Below are 18456 nucleotides of genomic sequence, written 5' to 3'. Positions count from 1 at the left end.
GACCCTTGGGCTAGGATCAAACAAAAATAAGTCTGGGCTAGACCCAACAGCAATAAGTTTTGGCTTAGACCCTTGGGCTAGGATCAAACAAAAATAAGTTTGGGCTAGACCCAACAGCAATAAGTTTTGGCTTAGACCCTTGGGCTAGGATCAAACAAAATAAGTTTGGGCTAGACCCAACAGAAATAAGTTTTGGCTTAGACCCTTGGGCTAGGATCAAACAAAAATAAGTTTGGGCTAGACCCAACAGCAATAAGTTTTGGCTTAGACCCTTGGGCTAGGATCAAACAAAAATAAGTTTGGGCTAGACCCAACAGCAATAAGTTTTGGCTTAGACCCTTGGGCTAGGATCAAACAAAAATAAGTTTGGGCTAGACCCAACAGCAATAAGTTTTGGCTTAGACCCTTGGGCTAGGATAATAAGTTTTGGCTTAGACCCTTGGGCTAGGATCAAACAAAAATAAGTTTGGGCTAGACCCAACAGAAATAAGTTTTGGCTTAGACCCTTGGGCTAGAATCAAACAAAAATAAGTTTGGGCTAGACCCAACAGCAATAAGTTTTGGCTTAGACCCTTGGGCTAGGATCAAACATAAATAAGTTTGGGCTAGACCCAACAGCAATAAGTTTTGGCTTAGACCCTTGGGCTAGGATCAAACAAAAATAAGTTTGGGCTAGACCCAACAGCAATAAGTTTTGGCTTAGACCCTTGGGCTAGGATCAAACAAAAATAAGTCTGGGCTAGACCCAACAGCAATAAGTTTTGGCTTAGACCCTTGGGCTAGGATCAAACAAAAATAAGTTTGGGCTAGACCCAACAGCAATAAGTTTTGGCTTAGACCCTTGGGCTAGGATCAAACAAAATAAGTTTGGGCTAGACCCAACAGAAATAAGTTTTGGCTTAGACCCTTGGGCTAGGATCAAACAAAAATAAGTTTGGGCTAGACCCAACAGCAATAAGTTTTGGCTTAGACCCTTGGGCTAGGATCAAACAAAAATAAGTTTGGGCTAGACCCAACAGCAATAAGTTTTGGCTTAGACCCTTGGGCTAGGATCAAACAAAAATAAGTTTGGGCTAGACCCAACAGCAATAAGTTTTGGCTTAGACCCTTGGGCTAGGATCAAACAAAAATAAGTTTGGGCTAGACCCAACAGCAATAAGTTTTGGCTTAGACCCTTGGGCTAGGATCAAACAAAAATAAGTTTGGGCTAGACCCAACAGCAATAAGTTTTGGCTTAGACCCTTGGGCTAGGATCAAACAAAATAAGTTTGGGCTAGACCCAACAGAAATAAGTTTTGGCTTAGACCCTTGGGCTAGGATCAAACAAAAATAGGTTTGGGCTAGACCCAACAGCAATAAGTTTTGGCTTAGACCCTTGGGCTAGGATCAAACAAAAATAAGTTTGGGCTAGACCCGAAATAAATAAATTTTGGCTTAGACCCTTGGGCTAGGATCAAACAAAAATAAGTTTGGGCTAGACCCAACAGAAATAAGTTTTGGCTTAGACCCTTGGGCTAGGATCAAACAAAAATAAGTTTGGGCTAGACCCAACAGAAATAAGTTTTGGGCTAGGATCAAACAAAAATAAGTTTGGGCTAGACCCAACAGAAATAAGTTTTGGCTTAGACCCTTGGGCTAGAATCAAACATAAATAAGTTTGGGCTAGACCCAACAACAATAAGTTTTGGCTTAGACCCTTGGGCTAGGATCAAACAAAAATAAGTTTGGGCTAGACCCAACAGCAATAAGTTTTGGCTTAGACCCTTGGGCTAGGATCAAACAAAAATAAGTTTGGGCTAGACCCAACAGCAATAAGTTTTGGCTTAGACCCTTGGGCTAGGATCAAACAAAAATAAGTTTGGGCTAGACCCAACAGCAATAAGTTTTGGCTTAGACCCTTGGGCTAGGATCAAACAAAAATAAGTTTGGGCTAGACCCAACAGCAATAAGTTTTGGCTTAGACCCTTGGGCTAGGATCAAACAAAAATAAGTTTGGGCTAGACCCAACAGCAATAAGTTTTGGCTTAGACCCTTGGGCTAGGATCAAACAAAAATAAGTTTGGGCTAGACCCAACAGAAATAAGTTTTGGCTTAGACCCTTGGGCTAGGATCAAACAAAATAAGTTTGGGCTAGACCCAACAGCAATAAGTTTTGGCTTAGACCCTTGGGCTAGGATCAAACAAAAATAAGTCTGGGCTAGACCCAACAGCAATAAGTTTTGGCTTAGACCCTTGGGCTAGGATCAAACAAAAATAAGTTTGGGCTAGACCCAACAGCAATAAGTTTTGGCTTAGACCCTTGGGCTAGGATCAAACAAAATAAGTTTGGGCTAGACCCAACAGAAATAAGTTTTGGCTTAGACCCTTGGGCTAGGATCAAACAAAAATAAGTTTGGGCTAGACCCAACAGCAATAGGTTTTGGCTTAGACCCTTGGGCTAGGATCAAACAAAAATAAGTTTGGGCTAGACCCAACAGCAATAAGTTTTGGCTTAGACCCTTGGGCTAGGATCAAACAAAAATAAGTTTGGGCTAGACCCAACAGCAATAAGTTTTGGCTTAGACCCTTGGGCTAGGATCAAACAAAAATAAGTTTGGGCTAGACCCAACAGCAATAAGTTTTGGCTTAGACCCTTGGGCTAGGATCAAACAAAAATAAGTTTGGGCTAGACCCAACAGAAATAAGTTTTGGCTTAGACCCTTGGGCTAGGATCAAACAAAATAAGTTTGGGCTAGACCCAACAGCAATAAGTTTTGGCTTAGACCCTTGGGCTAGGATCAAACAAAAATAAGTCTGGGCTAGACCCAACAGCAATAAGTTTTGGCTTAGACCCTTGGGCTAGGATCAAACAAAAATAAGTTTGGGCTAGACCCAACAGGAATAAGTTTTGGCTTAGACCCTTGGGCTAGGATCAAACAAAATAAGTTTGGGCTAGACCCAACAGAAATAAGTTTTGGCTTAGACCCTTGGGCTAGGATCAAACAAAAATAAGTTTGGGCTAGACCCAACAGCAATAAGTTTTGGCTTAGACCCTTGGGCTAGGATCAAACAAAAATAAGTTTGGGCTAGACCCAACAGCAATAAGTTTTGGCTTAGACCCTTGGGCTAGGATCAAACAAAAATAAGTTTGGGCTAGACCCAACAGCAATAAGTTTTGGCTTAGACCCTTGGGCTAGGATCAAACAAAAATAAGTTTGGGCTAGACCCAACAGCAATAAGTTTTGGCTTAGACCCTTGGGCTAGGATCAAACAAAAATAAGTTTGGGCTAGACCCAACAGCAATAAGTTTTGGCTTAGACCCTTGGGCTAGGATCAAACAAAAATAAGTTTGGGCTAGACCCAACAGCAATAAGTTTTGGCTTAGACCCTTGGGCTAGGATCAAACAAAATAAGTTTGGGCTAGACCCAACAGAAATAAGTTTTGGCTTAGACCCTTGGGCTAGGATCAAACAAAAATAGGTTTGGGCTAGACCCAACAGCAATAAGTTTTGGCTTAGACCCTTGGGCTAGGATCAAACAAAAATAAGTTTGGGCTAGACCCGAAATGAATAAATTTTGGCTTAGACCCTTGGGCTAGGATCAAACAAAAATAAGTTTGGGCTAGACCCAACAGAAATAAGTTTTGGCTTAGACCCTTGGGCTAGGATCAAACAAAAATAAGTTTGGGCTAGACCCAACAGAAATAAGTTTTGGGCTAGGATCAAACAAAAATAAGTTTGGGCTAGACCCAACAGAAATAAGTTTTGGCTTAGACCCTTGGGCTAGAATCAAACATAAATAAGTTTGGGCTAGACCCAACAACAATAAGTTTTGGCTTAGACCCTTGGGCTAGGATCAAACAAAAATAAGTTTGGGCTAGACCCAACAGCAATAAGTTTTGGCTTAGACCCTTGGGCTAGGATCAAACAAAAATAAGTTTGGGCTAGACCCAACAGCAATAAGTTTTGGCTTAGACCCTTGGGCTAGGATCAAACAAAAATAAGTTTGGGCTAGACCCAACAGCAATAAGTTTTGGCTTAGACCCTTGGGCTAGGATCAAACAAAAATAAGTTTGGGCTAGACCCAACAGCAATAAGTTTTGGCTCAGACCCTTGGGCTAGGATCAAACAAAAATAAGTTTGGGCTAGACCCAACAGCAATAAGTTTTGGCTTAGACCCTTGGGCTAGGATCAAACAAAAATAAGTTTGGGCTAGACCCAACAGAAATAAGTTTTGGCTTAGACCCTTGGGCTAGGATCAAACAAAATAAGTTTGGGCTAGACCCAACAGCAATAAGTTTTGGCTTAGACCCTTGGGCTAGGATCAAACAAAAATAAGTCTGGGCTAGACCCAACAGCAATAAGTTTTGGCTTAGACCCTTGGGCTAGGATCAAACAAAAATAAGTTTGGGCTAGACCCAACAGCAATAAGTTTTGGCTTAGACCCTTGGGCTAGGATCAAACAAAATAAGTTTGGGCTAGACCCAACAGAAATAAGTTTTGGCTTAGACCCTTGGGCTAGGATCAAACAAAAATAAGTTTGGGCTAGACCCAACAGCAATAGGTTTTGGCTTAGACCCTTGGGCTAGGATCAAACAAAAATAAGTTTGGGCTAGACCCAACAGCAATAAGTTTTGGCTTAGACTCTTGGGCTAGGATCAAACAAAAATAAGTTTGGGCTAGACCCAACAGCAATAAGTTTTGGCTTAGACCCTTGGGCTAGGATCAAACAAAAATAAGTTTGGGCTAGACCCAACAGCAATAAGTTTTGGCTTAGACCCTTGGGCTAGGATCAAACAAAAATAAGTTTGGGCTAGACCCAACAGAAATAAGTTTTGGCTTAGACCCTTGGGCTAGGATCAAACAAAATAAGTTTGGGCTAGACCCAACAGCAATAAGTTTTGGCTTAGACCCTTGGGCTAGGATCAAACAAAAATAAGTCTGGGCTAGACCCAACAGCAATAAGTTTTGGCTTAGACCCTTGGGCTAGGATCAAACAAAAATAAGTTTGGGCTAGACCCAACAGGAATAAGTTTTGGCTTAGACCCTTGGGCTAGGATCAAACAAAATAAGTTTGGGCTAGACCCAACAGAAATAAGTTTTGGCTTAGACCCTTGGGCTAGGATCAAACAAAAATAAGTTTGGGCTAGACCCAACAGCAATAAGTTTTGGCTTAGACCCTTGGGCTAGGATCAAACAAAAATAAGTTTGGGCTAGACCCAACAGCAATAAGTTTTGGCTTAGACCCTTGGGCTAGGATCAAACAAAAATAAGTTTGGGCTAGACCCAACAGCAATAAGTTTTGGCTTAGACCCTTGGGCTAGGATCAAACAAAAATAAGTTTGGGCTAGACCCAACAGCAATAAGTTTTGGCTTAGACCCTTGGGCTAGGATCAAACAAAAATAAGTTTAGTCTAGACCCAACAGAAATAGATGCTATCAGGGGGGGCGCGAGAGGACATAAGATGGCATCGAAAATTTTCATGCAACTTCTTCTGAAACGATCGTGTTTGTTCAAAATGCCGGCTTTTTCTAATAATAAATTTTTCTGCCCCCAAATTTTCAATCTATTAATCTCTATTTTACTACATTTGTGTTCAAGGTAACTCGCCTTTGCGGCGACTCATATGACAAAATAAACTCATTACCGATCTAAAATACCACTTCAATCCGCGGACATAATAATGCGAGATCAACCGCCCAATTATATTAAGTTTTGATATGTATTGCGCTCATGCGAATTCGTTATCGTCGTTAAAAAGATCTGGTATAATTCACGGAAAGAATATTTAATTTACTACAAAGAAAATAATATAAAGTATATTGGTAAATCAAAAATACATATTCTTCACACGCTCTTGAGTCAGTTGTCGAGATTACGCAACTTGTTAAAATAGCCGACTTTTTCAACAGATATTATTATTTAATGGTTTTTCTGTCAATTCATGATCGATATACATATTTAAAATGGTTTCGTTATTATTTGTGATAAACTAAATCTGCGATTGTGTCGATAAAATATACATACGACTGTGAATGGCGAAGTCGTACTCTATAAGTTTTATGCCTAAACAATCAGAGCAATAACGCTATGAGACCAACACTCTTACAGCGCCATCTTAATGTAAAGCAACATGCTCATCACAAAAGCATTTTTTCAATGCAAAAGGGAGGAGAGCGCGAAGTTTGTAAAAATTTTCAAATGGTGGCCCGCTCAAAAAGTTTGAGAACCACTGGCTTAGACCCTTGGGCTAACATCAAACAAAAATAGGTTTGGGTGACCCAACAGCGATAATACATCTCAAATTTGCAAGAATAGAAAGACTGGGATCCATAATTAGACTATGAGATAACAAATGAACTTGGTATTACGTAGAATGAGATAATGTTATTATTATTTATTTATATTATTTTGTTATTGCACTCATATTTAGGATATATGATATTAGGTTGTGCACTGCATATAGAATCCGGGCAATAAAAATTTAAGTTAATACGAGCCTACTAAAGATTGTTTAGTCAACTTTTTTCTGTAGAAATTTCCCACTTCAATTTTCAACAACCTGAAAAGTCTGGAATTTGAAATGAAAATATGCTGAACCAAAACTCTGATTCGCAAAGTAGAATTTTTATAAAGCAATCGCCAAGTTGAGCTAGAACAAGTTTGCAAAATGCAATCAATAATATGTTGTATATTATGATATATATATATATATTAATGGGTGTCTTATGACTTGAAACCTAATACTGACAAAACAATATGATCTTTAATGCAGCAAGTTCAATATTAGTGACAGACCCATTAGTTATAATACATACAATAAAATAAACTCTCGGTTTAATGGGCACTTGCGGAACCCTAGATCACTGCAAACCCCGATTGAAAACCTCTGCGTTTAAAAGTAATTGACGATTACTCATCTCCATAATCTTAAAATCAATTTATTTGCGGATTCTATTTTTTCAATGCGGTAGCTTTTTTATCAATATTCACTTCACTGGTTCTCAAATTTAACACTTGTCGTTTTATTTTTTATACAGACATTCATTTCATGATGAAAATAATGTGGACAATTTATTTGGAGCGTATATCATTCTTAGTTTGCATCTACACTTTGATGTAAGTAGAACTTTTATAATCTAATTTTCCTAAAGTCTTAAATATCTCTAGCTGTAGAAAATTAGAAATATAATTCAGGTCATCCAGAAATTGTACATATATATGCTAAGGCAGTTTAGTATTCAAGATGTTTATTTGGTTGGGAAAAAAAATACAACTTAATAATGGTAACCATGTGATAGATCTATCGTCACAAAAAAGCTATCCTTATCTAAATCCTTGATTTTGAAAATCATAAAAAAAATTTTTTGGTGATTGCTTATCCTAGCATACTGAGCTTCTTTGTAAGTAAGTTACCTATTGCTAATTAAGACAGCAGTATCCGCATCGTTTAATAATATGACATTCGTGTTCATATATAGTTCGGTGCAAATAATTAAAAAAAAAACTATATATAAAAGTTCTTAATAAAGGGTAAGCTTCAAGTATTCAAAGGCAATGCCCAAAAATAAATAAACTCTTGGAGTGACAGTAGTGAGAAGCATTTTTAAAAATATCGTATAAGTTCGTGAATCTGTATAAAAATAACGTTTCTCCAGGTTGTCAAGGATTCCTTGAAATAATAGTCTTCTATAACAGCGCTTCTCAAACTTTTTTATACTGTCGACCCCTTACAGTACCTCATACATTATCATTACCCCTCAGAAATACAATGAATTGCAAAGTTACAAACAAATTTATCGACAGTCATTTAAACACCGTAGATCTGTGGCTCTTTATCCTCGAAACTCTGGATCTCGTGATTCAAATTGGTTACAGGTTGTAACAGCAGTTTTCTGTTAGAAGTATTAAGATTTAAAGAAAGGGAAAGCATAAAACCAACCCTGTGTATGAATATTTTGTCGAGTTTGTGCTGCAAGCCTGCAAAGCAAAATAAAAATTTTGTTTTTGAATATTTATACTAAAAAGGAGTAGTTCAGGGTCTGTATTTTTCAATGTTATGAAGGCTTTTTTAGCAAATGTAGATGCAAAAGCAGGGCTTTTAAATCATCTTTTCAGGCTTTTCTGCTCTGTTATAGTTATTTTGTAACCTTAGTTATGTTTATCCAACAATATGCTGCATGGCATGTCACATCTCTGTCTAAGCAAGTCGTTGGTATTAAAAAGTGTTATTGGTAGGGATGGCCAGAACGGAATAATCTACTATCACGAATACTCACTTCTCGAAATAATGTATTGTGTGGTTTCATAAAAATATGCTTTTACACTTTATTTGGTGAGTGATTTAGCATTTGATTTTGTGGAAACTTAAAAATATTTACTAGGTTCACCAGGTTTAGTAGACTATGTCGTTATGTCAGTCTGGACAGCGGAATGTCCATACATCCGAAAACAAATAACTGACTATTTCCATACCCGGCCTGGACTTGTAACCGGACAAGAGGCTGTGTTTTTTTTGCCATATGATTAAGCCATCTTATTTCCTTTCCTCTCTCCCGGAATAAATATGAAAATTACTTTTATTTCAGTAGCCAAAGAGTGTGTTTGGGTGTCTTGCGGCATTGATCTAGCTCCACTCTGTTAGATTAGATCATTACACATGTAAGCTGACTGGGTAAGTGGAGCTTTTATGATTTTTATCTTATCAATTGTGTGACTTATATTTATGATTTGGATGCGCACACAATAGATAGCCTATCTGTTAGAATAGTCAATATTTATTGGGTCATCGAATCTTTCTTCATGCAATTACATGTTTACACGCATTTCACATATTTACCATGGAAATACCTTTGCTGAATCGGATTCTAGTCAGTCTGGTTTTCATGACAAGTGTGCGATTTGGTAGCGCTGAAGGTAGGACAATGCATGCGAGCGAATGCAGAGAAAAATCACAATAAAAAATATTGAATAATACAGTCACTATAATAATTGAATTAAAGGAGCTAACAAATTCTAACATTACAAAGTGACCAATCATAGAGAACACGCACCTTTCGAATCCTCATATAAACGCCAAAACTAAGTCTCACTGACAACTAAATGAGCCTCACTTGCAACGCTACTTTTTCGTGCCAGGATTCCGAAACTTGCATTTGTATGGCATTGCTTACATGGCGAAATTTTCTAATGGGATTCAGGAAATGGAATTCTGATTTGCCGCCCAAATTTTGTGAAAAAGGTCATGGAAGCGACTGTGGATTGGATCTGCCGCAACCGTTCAATATAATTTTAAGAGCAAGATAATTATTGAACTTATACTCGAAACAGCTAATAACAAATGCAGTAAGACAGACGCAATCCACTGTTGCTTGACGATAATCGGCGATCACACACACAAAGGAAAATAACGAATAATGATATACAGTAGAGTCCGACGTAAAAATGTACCAATGTATCGGTATCGGCCATTTTTTCGATATCGGCTTAAAAATGAACCGATATATGCAGCTCTCTGATCTCATCCAGTATGCTTTGAACTATGAGTTATTATAGTGGGTGGACGTGGAACATGCATGCGTCATTTACTGCCTCATTCAATTCATTACAGTTAGTATAGTGGTTGGGTGATTGCCCATAGATGTTCATTGCGTGGTGCGCTTGTGCACAACGAAATGTCTGCTATAATTTGCCTAATGGGAGTGCTAATCATCTTTGCATACCTACAAAGATAAAATGCATACTACGATGCACTTGGTTCAAGTATTTTAATAAACCAATAGAAGTGAGTCTAGTGACACATTATTGATACATTTGAATAAAAAAAAGGATTTGGTTTTTGGGATAAGCGCTGCTTTAGAAGAAATAATGTTCACTGTAAATACTATTCGCAGACAAATATTTTGTCCCGTTTCGACCACTCAACAAAATTGTATTTACATTGATGTAAATTACGTGTTATTAGAATATCGCTGATGTCGACAATTTCAAATATCGGTATCAGTGCCTTTTCATTGACATCGGTAGATCTCTAGTTCAAAGTGTAGAGCACTGCAACAGAAATAACTAAATTTAATTTTTGTAACACTATGAGAATCGCTGTATAGACAATGAAGACACAATGCTATTTCGAAGCCGATTATAAACAAACAACAATCTTCTTATAAGAACGTTGGTCAGATAGCGTGAGAATTAAATATGCAATTATAGTAAATAACGAAATCCACTTTGTGGTATTACGCATACCTCTTCATATGAGTCCTGAACAAGTTATTGATCATTGAAAACTTTTTATATATACAAAATTTAGTGGTTAGGTGGAGATTTATTTTATTGCTGTTGTGTTTGGCCATGCTCACCCCGTTAAATTGCGCAGCCTGTGTTACTCACAAGTAAATTACTTCTTCCTACATCTAAAGGCAAAATTTATATTACATATAAAATTCAGCTCTTCTCCGTGGGTAACATAACTTGGAGTAACAACCGCTTCAAACAAATCAGCAACGTGGAAAAACTGCGGTTTCGAAGTTCCATGATATCCCGGATCAACTTGGAAACCAAGCCATTTTGGGTTTGAAGTATATCCAGGATTGTAACCATGAAAAAATATTGCATTGTAAATAGCTTGCTTTAAATCGGTAATAAGGCTGTAAGCTATTTGCCAATGTGAAGACCATCATAACAACACGCTCTAAAGCAGGTAATACTTGAACAAAACCCCACTTAAAATCAGTTTGCGGCGGGCTCGACAGTTCGATGAAGCGATGTGGGCGGGATTTGTACGCTGCTGCTCTAGTGTTCGTAACTATATATTTTGCCTGCTGAACAAATGTCAATCTTGCAATATTTTTTCCGTGTACTCAAGGTTCGGGATGTATTTCATCAACCGGGTACCTTCCAATTCCACCCACACCCTTTTAGGCAAGACCAAGCTGTTTATCGGTTATTTACAAATGAATATAAACGATATGATTAATTACACTATGATTACACAGGAGTGTGTTCACTTGATGCGTCTTTATCTCTAAGTCCAACCCAACAGTCTGGCATTTGATATAGGTTAAGATCTGGAAGCTTCGCTAGCTTAAAAAATATTTTAAAACTATCGTTGAATTTTAGTTTGTTAAACTTAATCGTTAGTAGTTACAATTTGCCCCTGTTGCTTGTGCTGTGCCAGTGAAATATCACCTATTTGATATATAAAATGACATTGCTATGCATACATACAGAGTCATTTTTCTTTTTCATCAAACTTGAAACCCTGTCTTAATGTTTTTCCGACCAATACACATATATGAAATTAACTTACCAAAAATAGAAAACCCAACAACGATAAAATACAATAAGCTCTTTTGTAAACAGATCCAACTACATTTCTATACTTCTCATTTTATTTACGACAACCGATCCATATACCTTGCAAGAATTGCTACTTTGGTCGTTCTGAATCGCCGTCGTCTACCTCCCGACTTTACGTCATTTCAACCGTAGCCTACTATTTAGTGCAATTATGCGTAATTTTCTAGAATACGTGTTGGAGTCGAAGGCAACGAAATTTCAGGATCGAGTTTCACAACCGGTCAACAGCTTTGCTTCGTGTATTTATTTAATCGTGTAATTATCCGCCTTCTCAACTCGTTCAATCTGTCTGTTCTAATTTTGTTAGAAATAGCTAAAGCGACCGTGTCAGAAAGTTATTTCTAGATGTGACTTTAAGGCAGCAGATTTAATCAATCGACAAGACCGGAAACTACATGCACAATGTCAACAAAAAGTTGCATAGGTTAACAAGCAACGCTCCGCTTCTGTGATAATAATAATTCTATGTTCGGCATAATATGCAAACAGCCATACATTAACCGAATTATCGACAGATTACGTGCGTATCGCTTCAAAATATATTTAAATTCCCCGTATAGTAATACCACGTACAAAGTTATTGGGTCGTCATATCGCCAGCGGCTTATTACAGAAAATTAATCAAAATAATTTGTTGGCGTTATAAGAACCGAATCTAGACGAGATAGCAACTGAGAAATTATGTAAATATTTTAAATCTCCAAAATATTGAATGTGCTAAAAGGCGACTAACAAAAATCTTAACGTTTCACTGTCATTGTAATGATCAGATAAATTGATAGAGTATTCGTGGAGGTATTAGCAACTGAAGTTGAAAAGATTTTTCATACCAGCTAAGATAGCAAAAATATCATTATAGATATGTTGAAATAGTATGCAGAAGTACAAAATTGCACTATACTATAAATGTTATTTTCATTTACCTTCAGGTTTAATTTCAAACTCTGGTGCTGAAACCTTGCCATGTATATGCAGACATAAAGGCAGTTAAGAGTGATAAAATTGATACTATAAATACTAATATATATATATATATATATTTGATGAATAATATTGATGAGACTCTTAATAATGAAGTGGGGTCGGTCTCCAGTCGAGCGTATATTTTTCTCTCTTCGTTGGCTTTCCTTTTTTCGGTAAGAAAAATATAGTCATTTGCGAATAGCTGTAGGATTTTCAATTGAGACTTCAATAACTTAAATCTAACAAAGCATTGCATAATTCGTAGCAAGTATTGGCACAAATATAGAATCGTATATATACTAAACAATACAAAATCGCATAGTAATGAATATTTTAAACAAAAATCTGACAAAGTATAATTATTATTTAGTTGTCGAAACCCCCTGATGTGATTTTATTGGTGTTTTCTGCTGCGCCGTCGACAGCCTTTGATGACAATCCACACGCTCAGGGCGCAGAAACCATTGTGTCCCAGGTAACGTAGTTTCATTTTATTAAGTGAACAATCTGGGGATTTCCCGTTTTTTTTTATATACATTGATTTAGTAATTCACGTATTTTGGGATCATGTTATGTAAAATTTGATTTTCAACTAATATTCGAAATCACTATAGTTAGTCGTTATGCTTTCTTTATTGCAAAAATACTTTAGTGGGATTTAACTGAAGATCGCAGTTGGATACCAGGCTTCCTTCAATCAATTTTTTACGTATGTTGTATGCCTGGGACTATCGTTTTTGGACAATTATCCGATCGCTATGGAAGAAAGAAAATTTCGGTTATAGGTGAGAAAATTTATTTGCGACTTCTGCGATTTTAAAGTAATTAAAAAGAGCATTTGAAATATATTTTCAGGATACATATTAGTTCTGATATTTCTAGTTATCACTGGATTTTGTCAAAATTGGCAACAATTTGCAGTATGTAGAGCTATATCAGGCTTCCTTGTTGGCGGTTTAAGTGTTGTGACAACTATACTTATACAAGAAACTACGGGATCGAAGCTTTGGGTCCTGAACGGTGAGTACAAATGACTCCAATTCCATTTACTGGTACAACAGGAATTGCTTATATGACTTTCATATGATTTTAATCCAAAATGAATAAATAATAATTGCGAAAACCAATAAGCTCGACAACAGCTATAGGACTGAATGAATCTATTTTCAGGTGCTCTCGGTGCAATAGGATTCACCGCAAATATGTTAGCGTTTCTATGGGTTGCCCATCTTTATCCTAGTTGGAGACAAATGTATTTTATTACAACGATACCTGGAATTCTTGGATTTTTTTTTTTATAGTAAGTGAAAAAATACGTTAGTGAATATATTTGAAGATATAAATCGCATTTTCTCAATATTGATAAAATATGGCAAAGTCCGAGGGAAAGCGAATGGATCTCAAGCTTTCATATCGAGGATGTTTAATTTTTTGTATTATTTAACGATGGTGAATTGGATATAGCATTGTGAAATATTTATATATCCCGTGCTAGTTCTGTCGAAATGCCAATATTTTCAATACTGCTAGTCCATACATTAGTAAAGTTTAAGTGCATATTACATGAAATTGATGCAGAAATTTAGCTTAACACCTTCCAGCATTGTCCCAGTGTCGCCGCGTTGGCTGTTGTCTCGCGGTAAACCTTGCAAAAACAATCAAGGTGGAATGGATCGCCCCACACAGGTATTTTATATTATATATTTATATATATGTGATTATGAACAAATATTTTGGATGCCCGCAAATTTGAATATCACTCAAAGATATTTGCTTACGAAAAACAAAAAGTAAATCACATGTGTAATTGTTGATACGTAAAATCTCCTATAATATGATTCTAATATTTCAATAACGCTTGATAATTATTATTAATATATTAAGAATATGCTCTTCTGCCGGGGAACGCGAAAGAACGCCAAGATGAGGGACATCAAAATGAAAGTACGTATATAAAACGCGGATTAAATAATTCTAGATATACGTTTTTTTTAAAACATTCTCACAAATGAAATTCACAAACACAGAATCTTCTAACCAGCTTCAGAAGATTTTAAAACAGCTATCTTGCCAATGTCGACATCAATAGAAATGAAAACGTCAATGAAGGCACGAGATGGAATTATTTTAAACTCGTTTTAAATACCGTTCCTGGATGAAGTCGGATCTAGATGAACACTTGAATGAATGTCAAGATATTATATTTTTAACTTCCCAAAAGAAACATTTACATCATAGGACAGAATTGCTGAACAGTTGCAAATGTAGGGATTAAACAGAATCCCCAGGATTGACTGACCAGAGTGTCGTTGACCTACTCTGACTCGTAATCTTAAGCCCACGCTTTACCTCTCAACACCCACGCGAATGAATAGACGTTAAAAACTCTATTTGATTTCATTCGTAGTTTTTCACGATATACAGAATACAATTTTAAAACTTCTTAAAACTAGAATCGGCTCACATTGAAAATCTATTGAACGGTATATATGTACGTTGATCAAATAACGAATTAACATTAAAAAAACGTGACCTCGTGATTCACGCCATGAACATAAACTATTATTAATTAACTCTATACGGGTAATTTTGTACGTCGTGCGGATGGGATGTGTTTGAAATTTCTGAGAAAATGATATGATATATTTCACTAGATCGTCTAATGCTACAACAAAATTATGAATATGCACAACAAGAGCAAGATGCCTCAAGAGACGAGGAAGGCTCAATTATAGATTTGATAAGAAAACCTGTATTGCGATACAGAGCAGCCATTTTAAGTTTACAATGGTATGTATAATTTTGCATAGCTAAAATTGACATAATAACATCCGTAATGTGTATCTATACGACCAATCTAAATGAGAGTTATACCGAAATGAAATAGATTGGACAAATATTGTTCGAGTATTTATATAAAAAAATAGCCATGTGTGAAATCCGTCTTCATTGTATATCCGGTTAGGTTTGTCTATCTTGACTCAAATCACGTTGTATTTTCAGGTTCACCGCAAGTTTTGTATTTTACGGCATAACACTTGGTTCTGGATCTTTTAGTTCAAATTTTTATGTTGCATATTTAATATCGGGATTGAGTCAGCTTCCATCAATACCCTTTACGATTTATCTTATGGAGAGAAGATGGTAAGCCAATACCATAACAGGAAAAAATCTCGAACTCACCATTTGTTTTGAACTTTCATAAAAATCACGTAGCCAAAATCTGGGACTGACAGGCTGATAACTTGAATGAGTCCACCAAAAAAAAACATCTATTCGTTCTACTGGTAAAAATTAACCTACAAAATAACCGCAAAATAAAGCGAGAATCGTTGAAAGTGAATGAACGAACAGATCATATGACCTTGAAAATGAGTAAAGGCATCGTGGTGAAATTATAAACCGGCCGCGGGATTATATTTATATACTGATATATTTGACTCCATAAAAAATGGCCACATCCATAGAAAATAAGCAGCAAATGCTATATTATTAGTATATAACGCAAGAAATTGAAGAGGTGTTGCTAAGTATACTCAGTTGATTGTATTTGTTCAATTCTTATCCCCATATATATATATAGTTTTAATCGATTTACTCAATACAGGGCTGGTAGAAGACGAACGCTGGTCTGCTTCATGGGTTTAGCTGCACTGTGTATGTTCGTCATGTACATCGTTTCCTTCGGCCAAGGTAATTTCAAATATTTACCTGAGAATAGCAACCTTACAAATTTGAAAATATGTTTTTTAATGTAATTACTTGGATGCCTACTGAACAGAACAGTTTTCGTTAAGTCGAAATGATGCTTGCGGACCCACAATAAAGTGCTGTTTACGAAATTCTATAACATAAACAGAATTTCAGGCCAAATAGTCTGTCATGAAAATATACATTTAAAGATTCGGACGAAAGTAAAGTACATAATACATAAAGCGGGGCCTGGTTGGAGCAATTTAATTAACTGCTCTTCCATGTTAAATCCAGTTTTAATTGATCAAATGTATTTTAATTATATAGTGTAAATTTTGTCTCAAATGACTATAATACATACGTATTATAAATTGCTGTAACTGGAAGATAATCTGTTTAACTGGAATTAGCTATAGCCGATTGAATGAATTTTTTTATTTCTCGTTAGACATCGTAAAAATTTTTTGATCTTTCATAGAGCTTCAGCCTTCATAAACCATCCCGTTTCAGTCGACAACAAACCCGACCAAGATTTTTTTGGTAAAAACAATAATATTACTTTACTAAAATGTAAATCTGGAAATAAATGTAGATAAACAGAAAGATTAAATTACCGTTTTTCATTCAGATCGCTCAAACTACAAATTGACACTTTTGGTTTTCGGAAAACTGGGAATCTGCGGAGCTTTTGATCTTATTTACGTATATACTGCAGAACTCTTTCCAACAGTTGTGAGAAACGTTGGACTGGGCTCAATGTCGTTCTGGGCAAGAGTTGGTGGTGTAATTGCTCCATTTTTAGCAAATCTTGCGGTAAGTTTTTTATGAGAAGTACTATTGTGCAGCATCTGAAAGGTAACGGAACAAATATATCGTTGTCGTTATTATTGGACACGTTTAGTGGACATAACGATCGTTTTGTTGTTATGTTGTTCTTGTTCTTGTTGTTATTTGACACTTTTTGGACACCCAGTGGAAATATTAAAAAACCGCTTTTCTCTTTGATCACTGGACCAATTGCTTTGAAATTTTTAGTGGTTAAAGATGAAATTTTTCTCCAGAAGTCTATTACTTTTATTTATTTCAAATATTTCTGTTAGCTCTGTGAGATTTGTTTTTGTTTGCTATGACGTCACCGAATGTTCTTCGGGCATTGGACGCCATTTTGTGTCCTACTGTACTGCTTCGCTTGGTGTGAATATATTTGTAGACTGTGATCTAACGGTACGGAAACCGTACTGTACTGCGAACAGACGTGTCCATATATTTGGGCGAAGCTCTCTTGTTATCGTTTTGTGATTACTTTTTCATTTGAAGGTGTTTTCTGGATCGAATGACCCATTTCTTGCCTTTGGTAATGTGGGATTATTGAGCAGTGTTTTTGCTGCTTTCCTCCCTGAAACCCGAGCCAAGTTAATTCCGAACACCTTTGAAGAAGCGGAACTACAAGAAGAAGACAACGACGAAAATAGTTGTAATTCGATAACATGCTAACATTGACTACGTCTTGAATAAATTATTGTTTATCGTGTCTTTTCTTATTTTTGTTTTTCGGAATTGAAAAAAACGGCACGACGAACTTTGACTTGACTTTTCATAACGCAAATTAGCCGTTAGAGACAAAAATCAAGTTTTATTCTTCAAACTGCCAACAAGTGCCAACGGCCAACCAAAACAAACGAATATTTAAGGAAATGGGTCAATAACCAAGAGCAGTTGCCCAGCCTTCCCACACAAGCAGACCTGTATCATCAAATAAAACGTACAGGCGGACTACGATAGCAATTTTAATAATAACACGAAAGAAACAGAAGAATACGAAAATTAGATCAAACTGCATTTCAAAGGTCATGGCTGATTTCGCTATTGCTATGATTTTAAGCAGTACGAGCGCGGCCCCTCAATTTTTCAACTCAAATAAAATAATATGGCGCGGCGTTGTGGATCATCATACGCTCGCCACCGCATCTCTGATTACTCTGCGGGATTCGCAGGTTCGAATCCCATGCGGGGATAATTGTGTGCAAGAGGATTGCTGGACTCATCGCGACTTCCTCTACCATCAAATCCATGCTACCGAAAACAAATACCGTAACTAACTAATCCCATACCCGACATGGAATGGTAACCGGACGAGAGGCCGTGGTTCACCATATGGTTAAGCCGTCTTGTCGACTTTCCTCTCCCCAGGGATAAATATGTAAATCCTATAACAGACCTTCGGAGATCAGATTGGCGAACATTTTATTACTCAGACAAGCGGTCGGCAACCTGCGGTTCCTGAGCCGCATGTGGTGTGTTGTTCTTTGGCTCCCGTGAATCAAAGTGGCGGCTACAGCAGATTTTTCTTAGAAGCAGTGGGGATTAGGGTTAGTTCGGATACCTATAATTTTCACTATCCGGATAACGGATATATCCGGGTATTCCGTATTTTAAATATACGGTTAACCGGATAGTTACTGC

At 36.7% G+C, this 18456-nt stretch overlaps 1 protein-coding gene across 2 annotated transcripts; it reads left to right on the top strand.

Annotated features, from left to right (window-relative positions):
- The first annotated feature begins 7035 nt into the window (after positions 1-7035).
- On the top strand, positions 7036-18117 carry LOC144422047 (solute carrier family 22 member 15-like). 2 transcript variants are annotated; one of them, XM_078111782.1, is made up of 13 exons: positions 7036-7098; positions 8568-8653; positions 12267-12473; positions 12671-12775; positions 12953-13085; positions 13156-13320; positions 13471-13986; positions 14185-14244; positions 14955-15090; positions 15304-15444; positions 15908-15993; positions 16622-16806; positions 17311-18117. In XM_078111782.1, exons 9-13 carry the CDS (start codon positions 14963-14965, stop codon positions 17485-17487), a joined length of 717 nt encoding a protein of 238 aa, XP_077967908.1. In that variant the 5' UTR covers positions 7036-7098; positions 8568-8653; positions 12267-12473; positions 12671-12775; positions 12953-13085; positions 13156-13320; positions 13471-13986; positions 14185-14244; positions 14955-14962; the 3' UTR covers positions 17488-18117. The 2 variants fall into 2 exon arrangements, with proteins under 2 accessions (XP_077967908.1, XP_077967909.1); XM_078111783.1 differs by lacking the exons at positions 7036-7098; positions 8568-8653; positions 12267-12473; ... (2 more) ...; positions 13156-13320; positions 15304-15444 and having other exon boundaries at positions 13559-13986.
- The last annotated feature ends 339 nt before the right edge of the window (positions 18118-18456 follow it).

Source organism: Styela clava, chromosome 4, assembly GCF_964204865.1.
Source record: "Styela clava chromosome 4, kaStyClav1.hap1.2, whole genome shotgun sequence".
Classification (NCBI taxonomy): Eukaryota; Metazoa; Chordata; class Ascidiacea; order Stolidobranchia; family Styelidae; genus Styela; species Styela clava.
This window is presented reverse-complemented; position numbering and strand designations above follow the sequence as displayed.